This window comes from Salvelinus namaycush, chromosome 16 (genome assembly GCF_016432855.1).
Source record: "Salvelinus namaycush isolate Seneca chromosome 16, SaNama_1.0, whole genome shotgun sequence".
NCBI classification, from domain to species: Eukaryota; Metazoa; Chordata; class Actinopteri; order Salmoniformes; family Salmonidae; genus Salvelinus; species Salvelinus namaycush.
Genome location: NC_052322.1, coordinates 25409802 through 25433928, shown reverse-complemented (window position 1 = coordinate 25433928; position 24127 = coordinate 25409802). Strand labels below are relative to the sequence as shown.

At 41.9% G+C, this 24127-nt stretch overlaps 1 protein-coding gene across 3 annotated transcripts in view; it reads left to right on the top strand.

Annotated features, from left to right (window-relative positions):
- The window catches only part of LOC120061218 (E3 ubiquitin-protein ligase MIB2-like), a 69706-nt gene that overhangs the window by 17424 nt on the left and 28155 nt on the right, over positions 1-24127 (top strand). For all 3 annotated transcript variants that reach the window (XM_039010865.1, XM_039010864.1, XM_039010863.1), the window contains exons 3-5: positions 6505-6676; positions 20716-20822; positions 22909-23103. In XM_039010865.1, the coding sequence (XP_038866793.1) occupies positions 6505-6676; positions 20716-20822; positions 22909-23103 (474 nt within the window). The remainder of the gene's footprint in view (positions 1-6504; positions 6677-20715; positions 20823-22908; positions 23104-24127) is intronic.

Sequence of the window (24127 nt, the reverse complement as noted above, 5' to 3'; positions counted from 1 at the left end):
TGATTGGACATGATTTGGAAAGGCACACACCTGTCTATATAAGTTCCCACATTGACAGTGCATGTCAGAGCAAAAACCAAGCTAGGAAGTCAAAGGAATTGTCTGTAGAGCTCCGAGACAGGATTGTGTCGAGGTACAGATCTGGGGAAGGGTACCAAAAAATGTCTGCAGCATTGAAGGTTCCCAAGAACAGAGTGGCCTCCATTCTTAAATGGGAGAAGTTTGGAACCACCAAGACTCTTTCTAGAGCTGGCCGCCCGGCCAATTTGAGCAATCGGGGGAGAAGGGCCTTTGTCATAGAGATGACCAAGAACCCGATGGTCACTCTGACAGAGCTCCAGAGTTTCTTCTGTGGAGATGGGAAAACCTTCCAGAAGGACAACCATCTCTGGAGCACACCACCAATCAGGCCTTTGCCTGACGAAAGGTACTCCTCGGTAAAAGGCATGACAGCCCGCTTGGAGTTTGTCAAAAGGCCCCTAAAGGGCTCTGACCATGAGAAACAAGATTCTCTGGTCTGATGAAACCAACATTGAACTCTTTGGCCTGAATGCCAAGCGTCATGTCTGGAGGAAACCTGGCACCATCCCTACGGTGAAGCATGGTGGTGGCAGCATCGTGCTGTGGGGATGTTTTTCAGCGGTAGGAACTGGGAGACTAGTCAGGATCGAGGGAAAGATTAGCTAAGCAAAGTACAGAGAGATCCTTGATGAAAACCTGCTCCAGAGCGCTCAAGACCTCAGACTGGGGGCAAAGGTTCACCTTCCAACAGGACAACGACCCTAAGCAAAAGCCAAGACAATGCAGGAGTGGCTTTGGGACAAGTCTCTGAATGTCCTTGAGGGGCCCAGCCAGAGCCTGCACTTGAACCTGATGGAACACCTGAAAATAGCTGTGCAGCAGCGCTCCCCATCCAACCTGACAGAGCTTGAGAGGATCTGCAGAAAAGATTGGGAGAAACTCCCCAAATACAGGTGTGCCAAGCTTGTAGCGTTATACCCAAGACTTGAGGCTGTAATCGCTGCCAAAGGGGCTTCAACAAAGTACGGAGTAAAAGGTCTGAATACTTATGTAAATGTGATATTTCAGTTTATTTTTTATTTTTATACATTTGCAGAAATGTCTAAAAACGATGAGGGGGGAAAATGGGTTAATACATTTTTTTTTTTAATGGCTGTAACATAGCAAAATGTGGAAAAAGTCAAGGGGTCTGAATGCTTTCTGAATGCAATGTACACTGCTCAAAAAAATAAAGGGAACACTTAAACAACACAATGTAACTCCAAGTCAATCACACTTCTGTGAAATCAAACTGTCCACTTAGGAAGCAACACTGATTGACAATAAATTTCACATGCTGTTGTGCAAATGGAATAGACAAAAGGTGGAAATTATAGGCAATTAGCAAGACACCCCCAATAAAGGAGTGGTTCTGCAGGTGGTGACCACAGACCACTTCTCAGTTCCTATGCTTCCTGGCTGATGTTTTGGTCACTTTTGATTGCTGGCGGTGCTTTCACTCTAGTGGTAGCATGAGACAAAGTCTACAACCCACACAAGTGGCTCAGGTAGTGCAGCTCATCCAGGATGGCACATCAATGCGAGCTGTGGCAAGAAGGTTTGCTGTGTCTGTCAGCGTAGTGTCCAGAGCATGGAGGCGCTACCAGGAGACAGGCCAGTACATCAGGAGACGTGGAGGAGGCCGTAGGAGGGCAACAACCCAGCAGCAGGACCGCTACCTCCGCCTTTGTGCAAGGAGGAGCACTGCCAGAGCCCTGCAAAATGACCTCCAGCAGGCCACAAATGTGCATGTGTCAGCATATGGTCTCACAAGGGGTCTGAGGATCTCATCTCGGTACCTAATGGCAGTCAGGCTACCTCTGGCGAGCACATGGAGGGCTGTGCGGCCCCACAAAGAAATGCCACCCCACACCATGACTGACCCACCGCCAAACCGGTCATGCTGGAGGATGTTGCAGGCAGCAGAACGTTCTCCACGGCGTCTCCAGACTCTGTCACGTCTGTCACATGTGCTCAGTGTGAACCTGCTTTCATCTGTGAAGAGCACAGGGCGCCAGTGGCGAATTTGCCAATTTTGGTGTTCTCTGGCAAATGCCAAATGTCCTGCACGGTGTTGGGCTGTAAGCACAACCCCCACCTGTGGAAGTCGGGCCCTCATACCACCCTCATGGAGTCTGTTTCTGTCTGTTTACCACCCTCATGGAGTCTGTTTAAATTCATTAGGCCTAATTTATGGATTTCACATGACTGGGAATACAGATGCATCCATTGGTCACAGATAACTTTTTTTTTTAAAGGTTGGGGCATGGATAAAAAAAACTGTCAGTTTTTGGTGTGACCACCATTTGCCTCATGCAGCGCGACATCTCCTTTGCATAGAGTTGATCTGTTGATTATGGCCTGTGGAATGTTGTCCCACTCCTCGTCAATGGTTGTGCTAAGTTGCTGGATATTGGTGTGAACTGGAACATGCTGTCTTACACATCGATCCAGAGCATCCCGAACATGCTCAATGGGTGACATGTCTGGTGAGTATGCAGGCCATGGAAAAACTGGGACATTTTCTGCTTCCCGGAATTGTGTACATATTCTTGCGATATGGGGCTGTGCATTATCATGCTGAAACATAAGGTGATGGCAGCAGATGAATAGCACAACAATGGGCCACAGGATCTCATCAAGGTATCATCAAGGTATTCAAATTGCCATTGATAAAATGCAATTTTGTTCATTGTCCGTAGCTTATGCATGTCCATATCATAACCCCACCGCCACCATGGGGCACTCTGTTCACAGCATTGACGACACCATACACGCCATCTGCCCGGTACAGTTGAAACTGGGATTCATCCATGAAGAGCACACTTCTCCAGCGTGCCAGTGGCCATCGAAGGTGAGGATTTGCTCACTGAAGTCAGTTATGACGCCAAACTGCAGTCAGGTCAAGACCCTGGTGAGGACGATGAGCATGCAGATGAGCTTCCCTGAGAGGGTTTTTGACAGTTTTTGCAGAAATTCTTCGATTGTGCAAACCCACAGTTTCATCAGCTGTCCAGTTGGCTGGTCTCAGACGATCCCGCAGGTGAAGAAGCCGGATGTGGAGGTCCTGGGCTGGCGTGGTTACACGTGGTCTGAGGCCGGTTGGACGTACTGCCAAATTCTCCAAAACCTGTGTAATGATCATGCTGTTTAATCAGCTGCTTGATATGCCACACCTGTCCAGTGGCTGGATTATCTTGGCAAAGGAGAAATGCTCACTAACAGGTATAAACACATTTGTGTATAATATTTGAGAGAAATACGCTTTTTGTGTGTATGGATCATTTCTGGAATCTTTTTTTTTCAGCTCATGAAACATGGGACCAACACTTTACATGTTGCGTTTATATTTTTGTTCAGTATAAAAAAACACAGACCATTGAATATCCCTTTGAGAATGGTTAAGTTATTAATTACACTTAATTACACAGTCCCTACAAAGATACAGGCGTCCTAATTGCAGCATTACCGCAAAAATGGAAGAGGCAATTGGAAGGGGGGAAAAAGTAAGGAACTTGTCTGTCGACCCTGCATTAAAGACAAAAATTGGTTAAAGAAAATAGAGATTAAATAAAAATGTATACCAGTTTAATTTAAGGACCAAAACATTGACAGCTGTGCCATATAGATTGCAAAATTATTGGGAATAAATTTTCGATGTACCGATTTCATGGCACATGGTTTATGAGCTGATACACAAAACGATGCCGGATTGAAAATTTCAAATTTTCCAATTTAATTGATACCAGAATTTTACCAGATTCTTGCAACTAATAGAATGTTATATATATACTGTATACAGTTGAAGTCGGAAATTTACATACACCTTAGCCTAATGCATTTAAACTCAGTTTTTCACAATTCCTGACATTTAATACGAGTAAAAATTCCCTGTTTTAGGTCAGTTAGGATCACCACTTTATTTTAAGAATGTGAAATGCCAGAATAATAGTAGAGAGAATGATTTATTTCAGCTTTTATTTCTTTCATCACATTCCCGGTGGGTCAGAAGTTTACATACACTCAATTAGTATTTGGTAGCATTGCCTAAAATTGTTAACTTGGGTCAAATGTTTTGAGTAGCCTTCCACAAGCTTCCCACTAAGTTGGGTGAATTTTGGCCCATTCCTCCTGACAGAGCTGGTGTAACTGAGTCAGGTTTGTAGGCCTTCTTGCTCGCACACGCTTTTTCAGTTCTGCCCACAAATTTTCTATAGGATTGAGGTCAGGGCTTTGGTCAGGGCTTTCCAATACCTTGACTTTGTTGTCCTTAAGCCATTTTGCCACAACTTTGGAAGTATGCTTGGGGTCATTGTCCATTTGGAAGACCCATTTGCGACCAAGCTTTAACTTCCTGACTGATATCTTGAGATCTTGCTTCAATATATCCACATAAATTTCCCGCCTCATGATGCCATCTATTTTGTGAAGTGCACCAGTCCCTCCTGCAGCAAAGCATCCCCACAACATGATGCTGCTGACCCCGTGCTTCACGGTTGGGATGGTGTTCTTCGGCTTGCAAGCCTCCCCCTTTTTCCTCCAAACATAACGATGTTCATTATGGTCAAACAGTTCTATTTTTGTTTCATCAGACCAGAGGACATTTGTCCAAAAAGTATGATCTTTGTCCCCATGTGCAGTTGCAAACCGTAGTCTGGCTTTTTTATGGCGGTTTTGGAGCAGTGGCTTCTTCCTTGCTGAGCGGCCTTTCAGTTTGTCGATATAGGACTCGTTTTACTGTGGATATAGATACTTTTGTACTTGTTTCCTCCAGTATTCTTCACAAAGTCCTTTGCTATTTTTCTGGGATTGATTGCACATTTTGCACCAAAATACGTTGATCTCTAGGAGAATGCATCTCCTTTCTGAGCAGTATGACGGCTCCGTGGTCCCATGGTGTTTATACTTGCATACTACTCTTTGTACAGATGAACGTGGTACATTCAGGCGTTTGGAAATTGTTCCCAAGAATGAACCAGACTTGTGGAGGTCTGCAATTTTTGTTCTGAGGTCTTGGCTGATTTCTTTTGATTTCCCCATGATGTCAAGAAAATAGGCACTCAATTTGAAGGTAGGCCTTGAAATACATCCACAGGTATTCCTCCAATTGATTCAAATTATGTCAATTAGCCTATCAGAAGCTTCTTAAAGCCATGGCATAATTTTCTGGAATTTTCCAAGCTGATTAAAAGCACAGTCAACTTAGTGTATGTAAACTTTTGACCCACTGAAATTGGGTCAAACCTGGTGGCCAACTACAAGAAACGTCTGACCTCTGTGATTGCCAACAAGGGTTTTGCCACCAAGTACTAAGCCATGTTTTGCAGAGGGGTCAAATACTTATTTCCCTCATTAAAATGCTAATCAATTTATAACATTGTTGACATGCATTTTTCTGGATTTTTTTGTTGTTATTCTGTATCTCACTGTTCAAATAAACCTACCATTTAAAATTATAGACTGATCATTTCTTTGTCAGTGCGCAAACATACAAAATCAGCAGGGGATCAAATACTTTTTCCCCTCACTGTAAGTGAAATAATCTGTCTGTAAACAATTGTTGGAAAAATTACTGGTGTCGTGCACAAAGTAGATAATAATAAGTATTATAATATAATACTTTTAGAAGAAAAAAATCTTTAATTTACAATCTGTAGAAACTATGAGAATAGAAAGGTTCAGAACTTGTGTGAAACATGGAAATCAAAACTGGATAAAAACAGGATGCACCTGAGCTCAATTTGGAGTGTCATAGGAAATGTCTGAATACTTACGTAAATAGGGTATTTCTGTTTTTGTTTTTTTATAAATGTGCAAAAATGTCTAAACCTGTTTTCTCTTTGTCATTATGGGCTATTGTATGTAGATTGATGAATGAAAAAACGAATTTAATAATTTTTAGAATAAGGCTGTAACGTAACAAAATGTGGAAAAGGGGAAGGGGTCTGAATACTTTCCAAATGCACTGTATCTAATGTATTGTTTGTATATCATTTGTTATTTTTAGGTATTGGTCTCATCTTTGTGACTCAAGCAAGGTTCCTCAAGCTCATGTTTACTTACCATCGCAGAGCAAAGGGCATCTCTCTCCATCTCCATTTCTCTTGACTCAAGCAGGAGACAGGCAATACAGCCCTGTTTTAGAATCGGCTGTATTAGAATTTAATGCCAAGTGCTAATGCAGGATTCATCTGCATTTTGCTCCATTAAAACAGAATTGTTCTACCTCAGAAGTCAATAAGGCTTCAATTAATGTAGCGAAAGCAAAGAGAAGGAGAAGGAGAGTGAGAAGGGGGAGGAAGATCAGCATTTCTCATCATCTGTCATCAGTCAACTCTTCTCATTTGCTGTACTTTGAACTAATTCTGGACTGGCTTGTCTTAACCTCCTTCAACCTCGCTCTGACTTTCTCGCTCTCTCTCTTTCCCCTTTTCTCTGTCTCAGGTGTGCGCCACTCCAACATCATCTGCGACAGCTGCAAGAAGCATGGCATCATGGGAATGCGCTGGAAGTGCAAGGTGTGCTTTGACTACGACTTGTGCACGCAGTGCTACATGAACAACAAACACGACCTGGGCCACGCATTTGAGCGCTATGAGACAGCCCATTCCCAACCGTGAGTACCATGCCCCCCCCCCCCCCCCCCCACAAACTCTCCATTCCTTCGAAACCCTATCTCCAGATTCACTTGGGTTGATTTGTATTAAAATTAGCTTCAAAATACAGTGTGTGATTTGCTGAATTTGATTACAATTTGTTTTACTTTTCAAATAATAACTTGTGCCAGATTAATTTGAAAGGGACCGTTCTAATTGTCCCTGTGTCCCCGACTCCCCTAAGTTGATTCCCATTGTCTGCTCTGCCCGCCTTCTCTAATTAAGTGATCATGCCAGAGATTTGCCGATCTTTGGAGGATATATTGGCATGGCTGTCGTCGAGGGCCGGAAAACCGTGCCAATATATCCTCCAAACAATGGCTTCGAGGGCATTATCAATTTTATACAAGTACGTGAATTATCCCCTCCTCTCTCCTCATCCAGTCTTCTGTATCAGTTCACAGTAAAGCGATGTGGAACCGATACAGGCACTGTCTGAATGTCAGCTGGGTGGACAGTTCCCTTTATAATATTGGGTGATACTCATGGCACACTGAATTTAAAATGGGGCACAGAATTCTTCTACTAGTCCACCAGTGAAGAGCCAGCTCAAACCCCTGTATTCCTTTGTGTGCTCGCTGGTGAGTGTGTTTCTGGGCTTTTTGAAGCTTGAGACTGAATTTCTCAAGAATTCTCCATTCATGTAGTATAATACACTTAGTATTACACAGACACGGGCTGATCATCTGGCCAGGAGCTAAAACTCAAAATGGTAGAACGACACTTAAGCAAATATGTTCCATGATGCCAAGCAGAATACTGTTGGCCAATAGTACAGTAATTCCTTATGTGGAACCGATTCCCTCTTATCTGTGATCGGCACACATTTCATCGCATAATTAGTTTCCTCAAATGAGTGAAGCCTTTTGGAGATCATAGACATTGCGAAAGACATTTGGTGAAGATAGAGGAACTGTGTCAAGAGAACAAGCTTACCAACCCTTCAATGGCTGTATGCCCCTGCTGCTTAGGTTTAGGGCTATTCAATTAAAACTGGTTGTTCTGTTCTTAGGGTTAGAGTAGCCTGAACTACTGAAAAGTTCAGTCTTCATCTTGAAATTCAAAAAAAAACAATAAGCAGTTTGGATAGTAGGACCCCCGGTTTACATTTTTCTCTCATAACGAGAGAATAGATCAAATGTATTTGACACTGATGGCCAGCTCTCATATTCTGTACCAGGGTTCAGTACTGCAACTAAAACAGTCGCATTTGCAACTGTTTGACTTGGCAGTGCAACACACATTTTTATTTGGTCGCAAGGGTGCCAGCAAACATTTTTTTTACCTGGTCATGTTCGTTTTTGGATCACAATTTGCTCTCTTTATCATGTTTTATTCAAACAGTAATGTGCAATTGACCAAAAATTAACCCAACTTTATGAAGCGTCAGAGATCGACTTACAGGGGAGGTCGATCATCCCCATCAGTGGGCCGGTGAAAGAAATATTGCAATAATGCTATTTTTAACCTAGGCTATATAATTGAGCAACTCAATGAAGAACGACAGCGGTAGGAAAGATGTTCCAAGTTATGAGGCAAGAATGGGTATGCAAACCAGGTATTTAAAAAGTCTTGGTTGAATATTTGCGATGTACAATTCAGTCATCATGGAATGGCGTACTTTTGAAAATCATACATTTCCTCTTGGTTATTTGATCTTTTGAAAAGTCATTGAAGTTATGGTAGCTGATTTAGAAGTTCTACTGCTCCAATATAATTATTCATGTTTTCATTTCTGATCCGTTTTAATGAGAGATGAAGGCACTTTCATTTGTTTCCCGCCGTTTCAATTGAAGGGTGTTTTTTCTGTAGGCTATTACAACAAATATACAATCTTGGTCCTTGGAAAATACAATTAAGTGCTTGAAAATGTCCTTGAATTTGACCCTGTAAAGGCTACTTGCTCAGCCTGTAAATGAAAGGTAATATATTCTTAAAACTATGAAAGCATAATTTGCTTTCCTGTCAGCTCTTGACCCGGGCCAGTATTTTTTTCATTCGAGCCAGTAGCTTTCAGTTGGCACTGGACCGGTGTGACACTGGCAAATTTACCTGAATGTCGAGCCCTGATGTGTGCAGTGCGCGTAGGGCCTATATGGCTACCACTTTGTGTAGCTGTTAGCGATGCTAATGATAACAGTTTTCAGGCAGATTGAAAGGCAATTTAAAGGTAACTACAAAGTAGCCTATGTCTACCTGGCATAATCATAATTATTTGCATCAATCCAGTGACCATTTTCTTTTGAAAATTGTGTGTGCTATAGAAACACTGCTGGCCAAACACAACTGTCTGGCTGGTGCACACCTGAATTAAAGGGTAACTACAAAACAACAAAGAATATGGTTTAAGCATTGTTATGGACTTCGAACATCCCATTTTGAGAGTGAAAACCTGTAAAAACTGGGGGAAATATATATTTTTTTGTGTTATTGTTTTGGTATCAAGTATCGTTTTTCCAATTCTGCCCTCTGCAGGATTTCGCAGGAAAGAACACATGGCACTTTGAAATTGGCAATAAATACATTTTGCACTTTATTTTAACAGTCTCTTTTCTTTGCTGTCACAGTAAATATATCAAAATCAATGTAAGAACACAAGGACATGCTAATTTAAAAGATGGCAAAAATAGTAGGTGCCACCAGTGTAAAAGGTTAGTGTAGAACCCTGTGTGTACAGTACAACAGTGGTTCCCAACCAGGGGTACTAGGACCTCTATCCACAGGGAGTAACCTCCCGGGTGGCGCAGTGGTCTAGGGCACTGCATCGCAGTGCTAGCTGCGCCACCAGAGTCTCTGGGTTCGCGCCCAGGCTCTGTCGCAGCCGGCCGCAACTGGGAGGTCCGTGGGGCGACGCACAATTGGCATAGCGTCGTCCGGGTTAGGGAGGGTTTGGCCGGTAGGGATATCCTTGTCTCAGTATGTAAAAATGTAATGAAATGTAAAAATGTAATAAAATGTATGCACTCTACTGTAAGTCGCTCTGGATAAGAGCGTCTGCTAAATGACTAAAATGTAAAATGTAAAAAAAATTAGTACTTGAGAAGACTCATGAGACCACAGGCCTACTGGTAAAATGCACATGAGGGGGTACTTCTGGGGGCAGAGCAAAATTCAGTTGGTGGTACAATAACCACAAATTTTGGGAACTACTGCAGTACAATACAGTCTGACAGACTCCTTCCCCCTCTCACTTGGACTCCCACCTCAGTTTCTCTACAGTATTGATTAAACATTGGGCATGTATGCTGTTTGGCTCAGCAACATCCTTCATTAGAAGAGAGCCCTTCAGACAGTCCTCAGGATGGATGGCTCTGCTGTTCCTGGAGACTTCAGGCCAAGAACAGTGGCCAGTGCTTTCTTAGTGGAATGCAGGGATTCATCCCACTCACTTGATCGAGTAAAGATACATTTAGTAGATTCAGTGACAGGATGCTTGCCATTTACTCATTTCTCTTATTGTGGTAAATGTGATTTGATTAAGGTTGTTTGGTTTTTAAAATGTTCAAGGTTGTTTGATTTAAACTTAAAGGTAATTACTTTGCGTTATCACATAAAGAGATGGGCTACGTCTGGAGTGAAAAAGTTATAAGGTTGGATTTATACTTAACTCTTTATTTGAAACAAAGTAGTTAAGTCTGGACTTGAAGGCCTGAAAGCTGTCCAGAGAGTAAACACAAGGCCAAATGTTTTATTTCTGGCCTTTGAAAACACTAGTGGACAGCAGTGTGTCCCATAAGACCACTATAAGATCCAATCGTCTTATTGGTTTTGTTATTTGCAGGTTGTTTACAAACTACTCAACCCCAGAGTAGGACTTACGCTAGCTACCTGATGAGACTGCAAAACTACCTTTTTAAAATATATATCCTCTACTTATTACAAGTAAGGAGATTGATACATATGCTGGGTGTGGTGATGGGATAGTAGTAAACACACAGACCACCACGCTGCCACTTTGTGGTGAGGGAAATAAAAGCCTATTATTTAGTTAGTTCACTATTGATGAAATTACTCCCACACACACACATTAACTTCTCTATATCAACAAACAGTACAGACAGGTAAAGGCAAATGCAGGATTAGATATCTCAGTAGTTGAGTCCTGTACATGAATGATAATGGAGGTTTTGAAATGGGGGGATTTGGCCCAAAATGGCTGATGGTCAACACACGTTTAGTGTGTGTGGTCCATGCAGGGAATTGTTTGAATATGAAGTGGTTCTTTTGGAGGGATCTCTGTCATTCCAATACTAACACGTTATTAATCTGAGCCATCTCTCTGAGCCATCTCTCTGAGCCATCTCTCTGAGCCATCTCTCTGAGACATCTCTCTGAGACATCTCTCTGAGACATCTCTCTGAGACATCTCTCTGAGACATCTCTCTGAGACATCTCTCTGAGACATCTCTCTGAGACATCTCTCTGAGACATCTCTCTGAGACATCTCTCTGAGACACCTTTAAGTAATGGAGTATTTAGTCTTAAGTGGAATGAAAGAATGTGACTCAGCTGAAGTCAGTTGGCCTGCAGTGATGTGATGGACCCTTTAGACATCTCTGGCCTTGGCTAGAGAGGACATACAGTAACGTGATGAATGGAGGGCAGACGTGACGAGGAAAACCACTGAGTGAACAGACGGGCTCTTACGCAACCCTCATCCCGACAGAACATTCATTAAGATGAATCTACTAATGTGTTCCCGCCATTACCACTGAGGATTTGGAGAAACTAATCTCACGTGGACAGTTTTACTTCTTGGTAACTGAGATTAGGAGAAATGGATGATACAAAGAGCCATTGATGGTCTTTCTCAGTTCTGTTTAGGCCTCGCTACTTAGCCTAATTCAGACACTTATGCCTTTTGTAGTCACACAGCTCATGTGCTAGAGCAGACGTCTTTAGAGAAACCCACTGAGTCGTAATTAGTTTATTTGAACTATGAATCCCATTGGCGTTGTTTTGAATTCGCTAGATTGGTGTCAAGCAGGAGGCTGAGTCGGTTTCAGTTCTCCTTTGACCAAATATGCCATATGCACGAAATATAGCCAGTCATTTATATTTCTACACCTCATCATACCAAAACTCATCCATACTTCATTAGATCACGCCATTAGCATTTTAGACATACTTACACACACAACATTCCATCTTTACTGTACAAGATTACGAAACATTGCACTCGTCCGTTGCAATAAGCATATGCGTATAAGGTTTCATTATGAATCCAACAGTTTATTGATCCGCCTGGTCTCATAGTAAATCGGGACACTCAAGTTCGTTTTGATATGTCAAGTTTGGTATGGTTATAAAAGACCGAAGGTTAATTAAGGCAAAAACAAAAGGAGGGTGGTTGGTCGGGGTGTATGTATAACGCGAACGTATAGCAACAATTTTAGCTAACCCTTCCCCTAACTTTAACCCTTTAACCTAACTCCTAACCCCTAGCTAACGTTAGCCAGCTAGTTAACGTTAGCAACCTAGCCACATAGCTAACGTTAGCCACAACAAATTGGAATTCATAACATATCATACGTTTTGCAAATTCGTAACATATTGTAAGTTGTGCAAGTTTGTAATACAGTGCATTCAGAAAGTATTCAGACCCCTTCAGTTTTTCCACATTTTGTTACGTTACAGCCTTATTCTAGGAAATACAGGAGTAGATCAAGGTAGGGAAATGGTGAATAAATTAGTCAAAGTTTATATCCAACCATTTGATCACAATTCTGGTTTAGATGTACTTTTGATGTCATTCATTACACACAGTGAAGATACATTGACTGTTGGTGCTCCAAGACCCAGCTCTAAAGCAAAGGGGAAAAACATCATATGAAAGTAACGCCCGCAACCCCTCGTTCTTCTTCATGCTTGTTGTGCATGGGGCAAAACACAACAGAGCCCCTCTATACAGTGCCTTCAGAAAGTACTCACACCCTTGACTTTTTCCACATTTTGTTGTGTTACAGCCTGAATTTAAAATAAATTCAATTGAGATTTCTTGTCACTGGCCTACACGTAATACCCCATAATGTCAAAGTGGAATTATGTTTTAAATTGTTTTTACAAATTAATTAAAAGCTGAAATGTCTTGAGTCAATAAGTATTCAACCCCTTTGTTATGGCAAGCCTAAATAAGTTCAGGAGTGAAAGTTTGCTTAACAAGTCACATAATAAGTTGCATGGACTCACTCTGTGTGCAATAATAGTGTTTAAAATGATTTTTGAATGACTACCTCATCTCTGTACCCCACACGTAAGGTCCCTTAGTCGAGCAGTGAATTTCAAACACTGATTCAACCACAAAGACCAGTGAGTATACAGTGAATGTTCCTGAGTGGCCTAACAGTTTTGACTTAAATCTACTTGAACATCTATAGCAAGACCTGAAAATGGTTGTCTAGCAATGATCAACAACCAATTTGACAGAGCTTGAAGAATTTTGAAAAGATAAATGGGCAAATGTTGTGCAATCCAGGTGTGGAAAGCTTTTAGAGATTTAACCAGAAAGACTCACAGCTATAATCGCTGCCAAAGGTGATTCTACAAAGTATTGACTCAGGGGTGTGAATACTTAGGTAAATTAGATATTTCTGTATTACATTTTCAATAAATTTGCCAAGATTTCAAAAAACATGTTTTCCCTTTTTCATTATGGATTATTTAATCAAGTAAAGTCAAATTGTATTTGTCACATGTGCCGAATACAACAGGTGTAGACCTTACAGTGAAATACTTACTTACAAGCCCTTAACCAACAATACAGTTTTAAGAATATACAAAAACAAAGTAAGAGATAAGAATATCAAATAATTAAAGAGCAGCAGTAAATAACAATAGCGGGGCTATATACAGGGGGTACCCGTACAGAGTCAATGTGCGGGGGCATTGGTGTCGAGGTAATATGTACATGTAGGTAGAATCCATTTTGAATTCAGGCTGAAACACATTAAAATGTGGAATATGTCAAGGGGTATGAATACTTTCTTGAGTGAGTGAGTGAGTCCTCAGTGATGTCATCCAAAGCGCTACAGTCTGTCTCGCGTCTCATAAGACCTGGTCCGTCTTAAGAAAAATGCAGGCATTCAATCTGTCCCAAACTGATATTGGGGGAGCCAAGAAGTTGGCTGGCTTCCATGATGAGAGAGGCCCTGCTTTATTTTACTGATCATTTGTGATGGAGGGATTGGATCTGGGCTCAGCAGCACAGCTAATGGGATTCATTTAATGTCAGAGACCGAGAGAGTAGCCGAGCAGGTGGCTCAGCTGAGGGCTTAAAGCAGAGAGAGAGCCACTGTTAGGCACACACTGCCATGGGGTCGGGGGGTTCTTATCGAGTAGTACAGGCCTTGCAGTGCCAGAGTTTTGCTGTATTGTAATTAACCCACTTAATAATGGGATTAGCATGTTAGCAGAATGTCATGTAAATTCTAATCAAGCAAGGGAGAAAAGACTTTCAATTTCTTCAAACAATCAACCTTTAATACCGATTTAATTATTGCAATAATGGATCTGGTCAACGACCACCCATAGGTGATCATTGAGAGCCCAATAATACAGAAAACGCAAGAGGTTTATATAGAAACCCCAAACCTGCTTAGTCATGGTTGGTTCCACCCCTCCCCAGCAGATCGGGGCATCATAAGCTACTGTGGTTTCTTCTTTGTCTTATGCCTTGTGACCAAGTTACTCAGAAGCAAAGATGATTGGAAACAATACAGGTCTATTCTGTTCCTCAAGTTTATCTCTATCCCATGTCCTTAACTACACGCCCAGACCAGCTGCGGTGAGTGAACGTGGAAGAGAGGAACCATCCCTGAGGCGGGGGAAGTGGTGAAACTATCTTGTAGTTTCAACCCTCCATATGTGCACAGCAATATGCCGCCTTTATTCCTTTAAGCAGAGAGCTCTTTACGATCACTAAGCTCCTATACTAAGCTCCTATTATGAAGCTACAGATAATTATATAGGTACATCTAATAGATCCTGCAAATACATGTTTTTTCCCTCACAAGTCTCACGTTCCTCCTCATTGAAGTGTGTTATAAGGTAATTAATAGTGGCTGAGTGTGAATACAGATTTGGGGAAGTGAGGTGCCAGTGGATGTGCTGTGATTTTCCTTAATACAGGATGTTCATTACCATGTATGTGTGCCCAGTCTGTGATCATCTGGATAGAGGCTGGGTCATCTGGATACTCTCTAATAATGTAGTCACATGTGAATGTGTTTTGTAGAGTGTTTTGTCACGTGTGTGTGTGTGTGTATAATAACCAAGTGTTCACAATGACATGTTTGGTCACCGTTGTTCATGGTAAGTGGTGTGTATTGTCTTGCCGTGTTTGTGTAGGTTATGGCGTGTTGACGGTGCCCTGTGCAGCATATGGGTGTCCATATGTTTACTGAGGGGGGGGGTGGAAACGCAACAACAACTTCGCGGTTGGCTAATCGTCTCCCGCACACACACACACACACACACACACACACACACACACACACACACACACACACACACACACACACACACACAGATGCAGAGGCCCTGTCAAGTAGGCTCAGTTTAATCCTTATCCTGCATATCTGGCAATTCAGCACCTCTACCTCCTACTGGTCATGTTTCAGCTCACCACATCCTCTATCTCAGAGAGACCGTTGGTCAGGCAGGATTAGACGTCCAGGTCCTTTTAAAGAGCTGCTCGCTCTCTCTCTCAAAGTATAAGTGTTTAACAGCGACAACACCAACAACAGTAATATGTCAAAATAGTTGCTGTCTTCACTAATGCCATCTGTACCATTCATGCATCATTATATTTACTCTCTACTAGATCTGTTTTGGATAGTTCTGCCCCCCCCCCCCCCCCCCCCACCCTTTACATATTTTGCCCAATGGTATCTGGACCCATAAATTCCTTAAAGTGGTGTTTTTAATCTTGCTAAAATCTATTGTTGAAAGCAGCCCATTAACAACCTCCACCCTAATCTACCAACTCAGGAAATCCTGCTGTATAAGCCAGCATTGTTTTATTCAGGTCTTATCCCCACCGCATCATCATCTTTGCATGGAATTTTCTGAAAATCATGTTGCGTACCAACCCTTTCACCGCCTGTGGCCGTACACAGTAAACACAGTGTCTACAGCAAAGGCCTACAGTTGAAGTCGGAAGTTTACATACACCTTAGCCAAATACATTTAAACTCAGTTTTTCACAATTCCTGACATTTAATCCTAGTAAAAATTCCCTGTCTTAGGTCAGTTAGGATCACCACTTTATTTTAAGAATGTGAAACGTCAGAATAATAGAGTGATTTATTTCAGCTTTTATTTCTTTCATCACATTCCCAGTGGGTCAGAAGTTTACATACACTCAATTAGTATTTGGTAGAATTGCCTTTAAATTGTTTAACTTGGGTCAAACATTTCGGGTTGCCTTTCACAAGCTCCCACAATAGGTTGGGTGAATTTTGGCCCTTTCCCCCTGACAGAGCTGGTGTAACTGAGTCAGGTTTGTAGGCCTCCTTGCTCGCACACGCTTTTTCAGTTCTGCCCACAAATTTCCTATATGATTAAGGTAAGGGCTTTGTGATGGCCACTCCAATACCTTGACTTGTAGTCCTTAAGCCATTTTGCCACAACTTTGGAAGTATGCTTGGGGTCATTGTCCATTTGGAAGACCCATTTGCAACCGAGCTTTAACTTCCTGACTGATGTCTTGAGATGTTGCTTCAATATATCCACATAATTTTCCTCCCTCATGATGCCATCTATTTTGTGAAGTGCACCAGTCCCTCCTGCAGCAAAGCACCCCCACAACATGATGCTGCCACCCCCGTGGTTCACGGTTGGGATAGTGTTCTTCGACTTGCAAGCCTCCCCCTTTTTCCTCCAAACATTACGATGGTCATTATTGCCAAACAGTTCTATTTTTGTTTCATCAGACCAGAGGACATTTGTCCAAAAAGTATGATCTTTGTCCCCATGTGCAGTTGCAAACTGTAGTCTGGCATTTTTATGGCGGTTTTGAAGCAGTGGCTTCTTCCTTGCTGAGCGGCCTTTCAGGTTATGCCGATATAGGACTCGTTTTACTGTGGGTATAGATACTTTTGTACTTGTTTCCTCCAGCATCTTCACAAGGTCCTTTTGCTGTTGTTCTGGAATTGATTTGCACTTTTTGCACCAAAGTACGTTCATCTCTAGGAGACAGAATGCGTCTCCTTCTTGAGCAGTATGACAGCTGCGTGGTCCCATGGTGTTTATACTTGCGTACTATTGTTTGTACAGATGAACGTGGTACCTTCAGGCGTTTGGAAATTGCTCCCAAGGATGAACCAGACTTGTGGAGGTCTGCAATTTGTTTTCTGAGGTCTTGGCTGATTTCTTTTGATTTTCCCATGATGTCAAGCAAAGAGACACTGAGTTTGAAGGTAGGCCTTGAAATACATCCACAGGTACACCTCCAATTGACTCAAATGATGTCAATTAGCCTTTCAGAAGCGTCTAAAGACATCATTTTCTGGAATTTTCCAAGCTGTTTAAAGGCACAGTCAACTTAGTGTATGTACACTTCTGACCCATTGGAATTGTGATACAGTGAATATAAGTGAAATAATCTGTCTGTAAACAATTACTTGTGTCATGCAAAAAGTAGATTGCCAAAACTATAGTTTGTTAACAAGAAATTTGTGGAGTGGTTGAAAACGAGTTTTAATGACTCCAACCTAAGTGTATGTAAACTTCAGACTTCAACTGTATAAATGTACATCCGTATGCTCACAGGACCATTTGGCACAGAAAGCTTAATAAGGGCCATATGTTATCTCCGTGGTGACGCAGATGTATTTTTGTAACACGCACTCTCTTAGCTGTGCTGTCTGACATTGTGCTTCCTGATTGCGCTGCTGTCTAGGGATTAGTCCTCAAATCTCTGATTTTAGGCACATGCCACCTCACCTCCCCATTGTCCGTGGCCACACAGCCCACACCAGGATTTACTGTCAGTCTACAGTAAGCCTCCAAGAAGCAAAGGTGCCACCGGCTTCTTCTTCTAAGGCCAACGTGCCTCACAATCTGACCTGATTAGTTTGGAAGATAACCAGGGCTAGCTTCGTTTTTTCCCCCACGTTTGCGTTGATGGACACCACTCGAGGCCGAAGGGAGAGTGACGCGTAGGTGTAGCAAAGCCTCTCTTCATCCCAGAGGAAGACCACCCACGGGAGGATTGTTTTACTTTGATTATAGTGGATTGAGAGAAATTCAAGTCAAGTTTCCAGTCTTTCCCCAAGCTTCATGGCAGAATGAAACCTCAATGCTGACCTCGCAGAGAAAGTATGGCAAATGGGAATAGGCAGTTAATTTGCCCCTTTGAGATATGACCAAATCTTTACCATAAGGTACGGCTCCTCCTAGACCCCTCCCCCCTTCTGATTTCTGAGGAATTTAGTATAACTGCCTGCTTGAACCTGTCAAACAGGTCTGGGTTTTTGGCAGCCATATTCTGCTTAGTCTTGTGGTTGTGATGACATTGATGTCCCCTGTTGAGTAATTTAAGGGTTTTGCAGCATGTTTTTTCAGTTTAGGACGCCTCTCAGCCCTCAGCGAAGCTGAACGACCCATCAAAAATAAAGACCTCTCCTTAACCTGTCTGGCTCCGGGGTTCCGCTAGCGGAACTCCTCCCACATTCCACTGAAAAGGCAGAGCGCGAAATTCAAAAAATATTTTTGAGAAATATTTAACTTTCACACATTAACAAGTCCAATACAGCAAATGAAAGATACACATCTTGTGAATCCAGCCAACATGTCCGATTTTTAAAATGTTTTACAGCGAAAACACCACGTATATTTATGTTAGCTCACCACCAAATACAAAAAAGGACAGACATTTTTCACAGCACAGGTAGCATGCACAAAACCAACATAACTAACCAAGATCCAACCAAACTAACCAAGAAACAACTTCATCAGATGACAGTCCTATAACATGTTACACAATAAATCTATGTTTTGTTCGAAAAATGTGCATATTTGAGGTATAAATCAGTTTTACATTGCAGCTACCATCACAGCTACCATCAAAAATAGCACCGAAGCAGCCAGAGTAATTATAGAGACCAACGTGAAATACCTAAATACTCGTCATAAAACATTTCTGAAAAATCGATGGTGTACAGCAAATTAAAGACAAACATCTTGTGAATCCAGCCAATATTTCCGATTTTTTTAAGTGTTTTACAGCGAAAACACAATATAGCATTATATTAGCTTACTACAATAGCCTACCACACTACCGCATTCATTCATCAAGGCACGTTAGCGATAGCAATAGGCACGTTAGCGATAGCGAATAAACCAGCAAAATATATTAATTTTCACTAACCTTCATAAACCTTCATCAGATGACAGTCCTATAACATCAGGTTATACATACACTTATGTTTTGTTCGAAAATGTGCATATTTAGAGCTGAAATCAGTGGTTATACATTGTGCTAACGTAGCATCTTTTTCCCAGAATGTGCGGATATTTTTATGACACTCAACTATTCTGACCAAATAACTATTCATAAACGTTACTAGAAAATACATGTTGTATAGGAAATGATAGATACACTAGTTCTTAATGCAATCGCCGTGTTAGAATTCTAAAAATAACTTCATTACGACATCCAGCTTAGTTATAGCGAGAGAGTGCCCAAAATCTGGGCGCAAACTACTAGTTCACATGTTCGACAGATATATGAAATAGCATCATAAAATGGGTCCTACTTTTGATGATCTTCCATCAGAATGTTGTACAAGGGGTCCTTTGTCCAGAACAATCGTTGTTTGGTTTTAGAATGTCCTCTTCTCCAGTCAATTAGCACGGAAAGCTAGCAAAGTAGCGCGAAGCTCTCCTTTCTGAACAAAGGCACACAACGCAACACGCCTAACGTCCCGAATAAATTTCAATAATCTAATAAAACTATTTTGAAAAAACATACTTTACGATGATATTGTCACATTTATCAAATAAAATCAAAGCCGGAGATATTAGTCGTCTATAACGACAGCTTTACAGAAGGCAATACCAGGTCCCTTCTCGCGCGTTCCAGGAAACAGAAAATGGGTGTCACGTCATGCCAAGAGCTTTTATTCCACCTCAGATCATGTTATACACTCCATTTCTTCTCTCACTGCCTGTTGACATCTAGTGGAAGGCGTATGAAGTGCATGTATACTAATATATATCAAGCACATTTATAGGCAGGCCCTAGAACAGAGCATCGATTTCAGATTTTCCACTTCCTGTCAGGAAGTTTGCTGCAAAATGAGTTCTGTTTTACTCACAGATATAATTCAAATGGTTTTAGAAACTAGAGAGTGTTTTCTATCCAATAGTAATAATAATATGCATATTGTACGAGCAAGAATTGAGTACGAGGCCGTTTAAATTGGGCACGATTTTCCCCCAAAGTGAAAATAGCGCCCTCTGTCCTCAACAGGTATAATTTGGATGAGCAATCGAGCGCATGTATGCCATCTCCCCTTGGCAAGCATCCACCACAGAATAGACTCCCCTTTGTCTCCCCACCTCCCTTACTGATTCAAGTGTCTTCTGAGTGTGTCTCAGTAACATTGTTTCCCCAACATTGTTGTATCTTATAACCCTCTCTGACTTTTAGGCTTGTGTCTGTGACATAGCGTGTCTCTAAGCCAGAGAGCTGTTACATCTGGGCTGTTTGCCTGTGCCACTTAGTTGGACTATAATGTAGGCCAGACGGTTGGCTTACTTATTCGAGATAGCTGTACGTTTTAAAGGGTTTTAGCTTGGGTTTTTCTGGTGGCCGATAAGAGAAGCATTTCGAACAAGCTTCTGTCAGTCAGTGGTTATGTTTCTGAAACTGCACAATGTCATTTGGACAGAACATTCTGGATACACTCCATGATGTTGTATCACAAGTCATAATGCTATCTTCTTGCCATAGTGTTTCATTGAGAATGTGGTTTGTACTTTTTGCCTTTCACAGAGTGTGCTTGGCCCCGAGGCAGAATCTCCCACGGATCATCCTCAAAGGAATCTTTCAAGGGGTGAAAGTGGTACGCGGACCTGACTGGGACTGGGGAAACCAAGACGGTGAGGGAGTGAGCGGAGCAATCCATCCATACCGACCAGGGCCTCTTGTTTACCAGTGTGGCAATGTTGTTGTTTCAACTGTTTCACCATGACCCCTTAACCTCATTCCATTATACTCTAATGTTCTCTAATTACCCTGCAAAGTGACAGTGTGAACTGGTGTGTTTGTGCTTCAAGATTCTTTCCCAACCCAAAAGTGTCTCATTGAGTCTGTTTAACAGATGTTTCTTAACGATCAGGTTTATTTTTCCTTTCGTACCGTTTCCCCTCTAGTGTAGTGGAATATACCAAGAAGTCACATGAATTCTAATTATAGAATGTGCTGCAATTCCGGGGAGGAAAAAAATGTCTTTGGGGTTATTAAGTTCATTTTGGGACATGGGTTTTGCGGCTACTGTGCTGTTGGGTTTCTGTGGGTTCGCATAACATTTCGAATCAAGAGTCAAGAGAATTTGTCTCTCAATGGCAAATTATTAGGAAAGAAACAGATTTTCCATACAAGTACTAAATTAACTCTTTGCAGGATCTCCGAAAGTTTGATAATTGTTCCTTTCAATTTCAAAACCCTTGAATATCATTGCCTCTAGGGCTGGAGAAAGCTGTCATTAGCTCTTTGTATTACCTCATGTGGGGTCAGCACCGGGAATGGCATTGGGTCCTCTCTGTGCTAAAGCACTGGCGAATGAGTCAAAATGTCCTATGGTGTCTTCGAAGGTGAACTGGGGTCTAAGTCATCATCAGTCTTTAAGCAGCATGCGGTAAGTGCATAGGGACATTCTGGGTATGCTTAGAAGAGAGGCTGTCCCTTACCCGAGTCCTGTCCTGTACTGAGACTCTGTGTAATCCTTGATATAACTGTTAACCTGCATAAACTAGGCTATACAATGTCAGGTTCTCTAAGTTTGTGGTGGAAACTGAATGTAGTATTTGATATCATTTGACCTTGATGCAAGTCAGTATGTAATAAAGTAGATGCGTAACGCCGTGGTAGTAAATCAATGTATTTTATTGTATTGTATCTTGTGTCCGGTACAGTAGTTGAGAATGTGAGGGGTGCTAGCCCCAGCCTCTAAGTGTGCTTTGTTTTGTGTTCTTCTTTGTTTGATCTCTCACTTCTAACCAGAGTCAAAGGGATGATTGGAGAAACCTTGTTTAGATTATCCATTTAGATTGGTCTTTGAAAACCTTTTCAGCATCCAGAGCACAGATTGGAGTCATGATCCTACTTGTTGTTTCTTACTTTCAGTATGTGATGTTGAATTAGCCAAGTTTATAATTGACAAGATTCCTGTACCAGAGTATGGTCTTTGTGCTGTGCGTTCCCACAATAAGGTTGAACATGTGGATGTGAAACACTGATGGGTACCATCTCCTGTTTTAACATTGGGTGTGTTTGTAAATTCACCCTGGCTATCTACTCCGATTTCAGAGCACTCTCGTCAGTGAGCACAGAATAACTGATTAATTTATTAACTTGCAACACCTATTGAATATGACCGGTGTCAGTAAATGTCAGCAAAAAATATAACTAAATTGTTGCCTTCAGCACAGTTACAGTCACCAACGCTCTAACATAAAAACAGCCTAACCAGCTCTGCTAGGACCAGTAAAATGGTCAGAGTGAGCTGTTCTCTCATTTGTGTCTGGAAATAGTTAGCAAGCTAGCCAACTTTAGCCAGTTAGCTTGGGTGCTTTACTGCCGTTGAGGTCAAAATGCTCGGATCAACCCTACTCCTCTGCCAGAGTGTCCAGTGTGCGCTCTGAATGCTCAGAGAGCGAAACACTCTGAATTTACTAACGGACAGTCTGACAACCCTCTGAATTTACAAACACCCAAAGTGCACTCTGATCGCAGTCTGGCAATCCAAAATGCATTTACAAACATACCTATTGTGTCTTTGAAGGGGTAATGTCCTGCCTGTGCACAGAATCAAACTACATAAAACATAATTGTTTCCATTGTGCTTGATATATTCACCCTAACTATCTTCTCATTATTCCTAATTTTTCCCCAATAAGCCTATTTTACTTGCTCTCTTCGGTTTTTCTCTTCTCTCATACTCCTACACCGTGTGTGCGTGTGCAGGAGGAGAGGGTAAGGTTGGAAAGGTGGTGGACATCCGTGGCTGGGACACAGAGTCTGGTCGCAGTGTGGCCAGTGTCACCTGGTCCAATGGCACCACCAACGTCTACCGATTGGGTCACAAGGGCAAGGTAGACCTCAAATACGTGTCGGAAGTCCAGGGAGGCTTCTACTACAAAGACCACCTACCAAAGCTTGGTATGAACCAAGGGGGATAGATTTTAAGTTTCTACCTCTTGTTAAGGAAACAATTCATCAAATTGTATACACTACCGATCAAAAGTTAGAACACCTACTCATTCAAGGGTTTTTCTTTATTTAAATTTTTTTTTCTACATTGTAGAACAGGTGTGAACAGGTGTGCCTTCTTAAAAGTACATTTTTTTTTACATTTCTTTCCTTCTTAATGTGTTTGAGACAATCTGTTGTGACAAGGTAGGGGGGTTATACAGAAGACAGCCCTATCTGGTAAAATACCAAGTCCATATTATGGCAAGAACAGCTCAAATAAGCAAAGAGAAACGACAGTCCATCATTACTTTAAGACATGAAGGTCAGTCAATACGGAAAATTTCTAGAACTTTGAACATTTTCAAGTGCAGTCGCAAAAATCATCAAGCGCTATGATGAAACTGGCTCTCATGAGGACCGCCACAGGGATGGAAGACCCAGAGTTACCTCTGCTGCAGAGGATACGTTCATTAGAGTTACCAGCCTCAGAAATTGGAGCCCAAATAAATGCTTCACAGAGTTCAAGTAACAGACACATCTCAACATCAACTGTTCAGAGGAGACTGGGTGAATCAGGCCTTCATGGTCGAATTGCTGTAAAGAAACTACTACTAAATGACACCAATAAGAAGAAGAGACTTGCTTGGGCCAAGAAACACAAGATTTTTGGTTCCAACCGCCATGTCTTTGTGAGATGTGGTGTGGGTGAACGGATGATCTCCGCATGTGTATTTCCCACCGTAAAGCATGGAGGAGGAGGTGTTATGGTGTGGGGGTGCTTTGCTGGTGACAGTGTCTGTGATTTATTTAGAATCCAAGGCACACTTAACCAGCATGGCTACCACAGCATTCTGCAGCGATACGCCATCCCATCTGGTTCGGGCTTAGTGGGATTATCATATGTTTTTCAACACGACAATGACCCAACACACCCCCAGGCTGTGTAAGGGCTATTTTACCAAGAAGGAGAGTGATGGAGTGCTGCATTAGA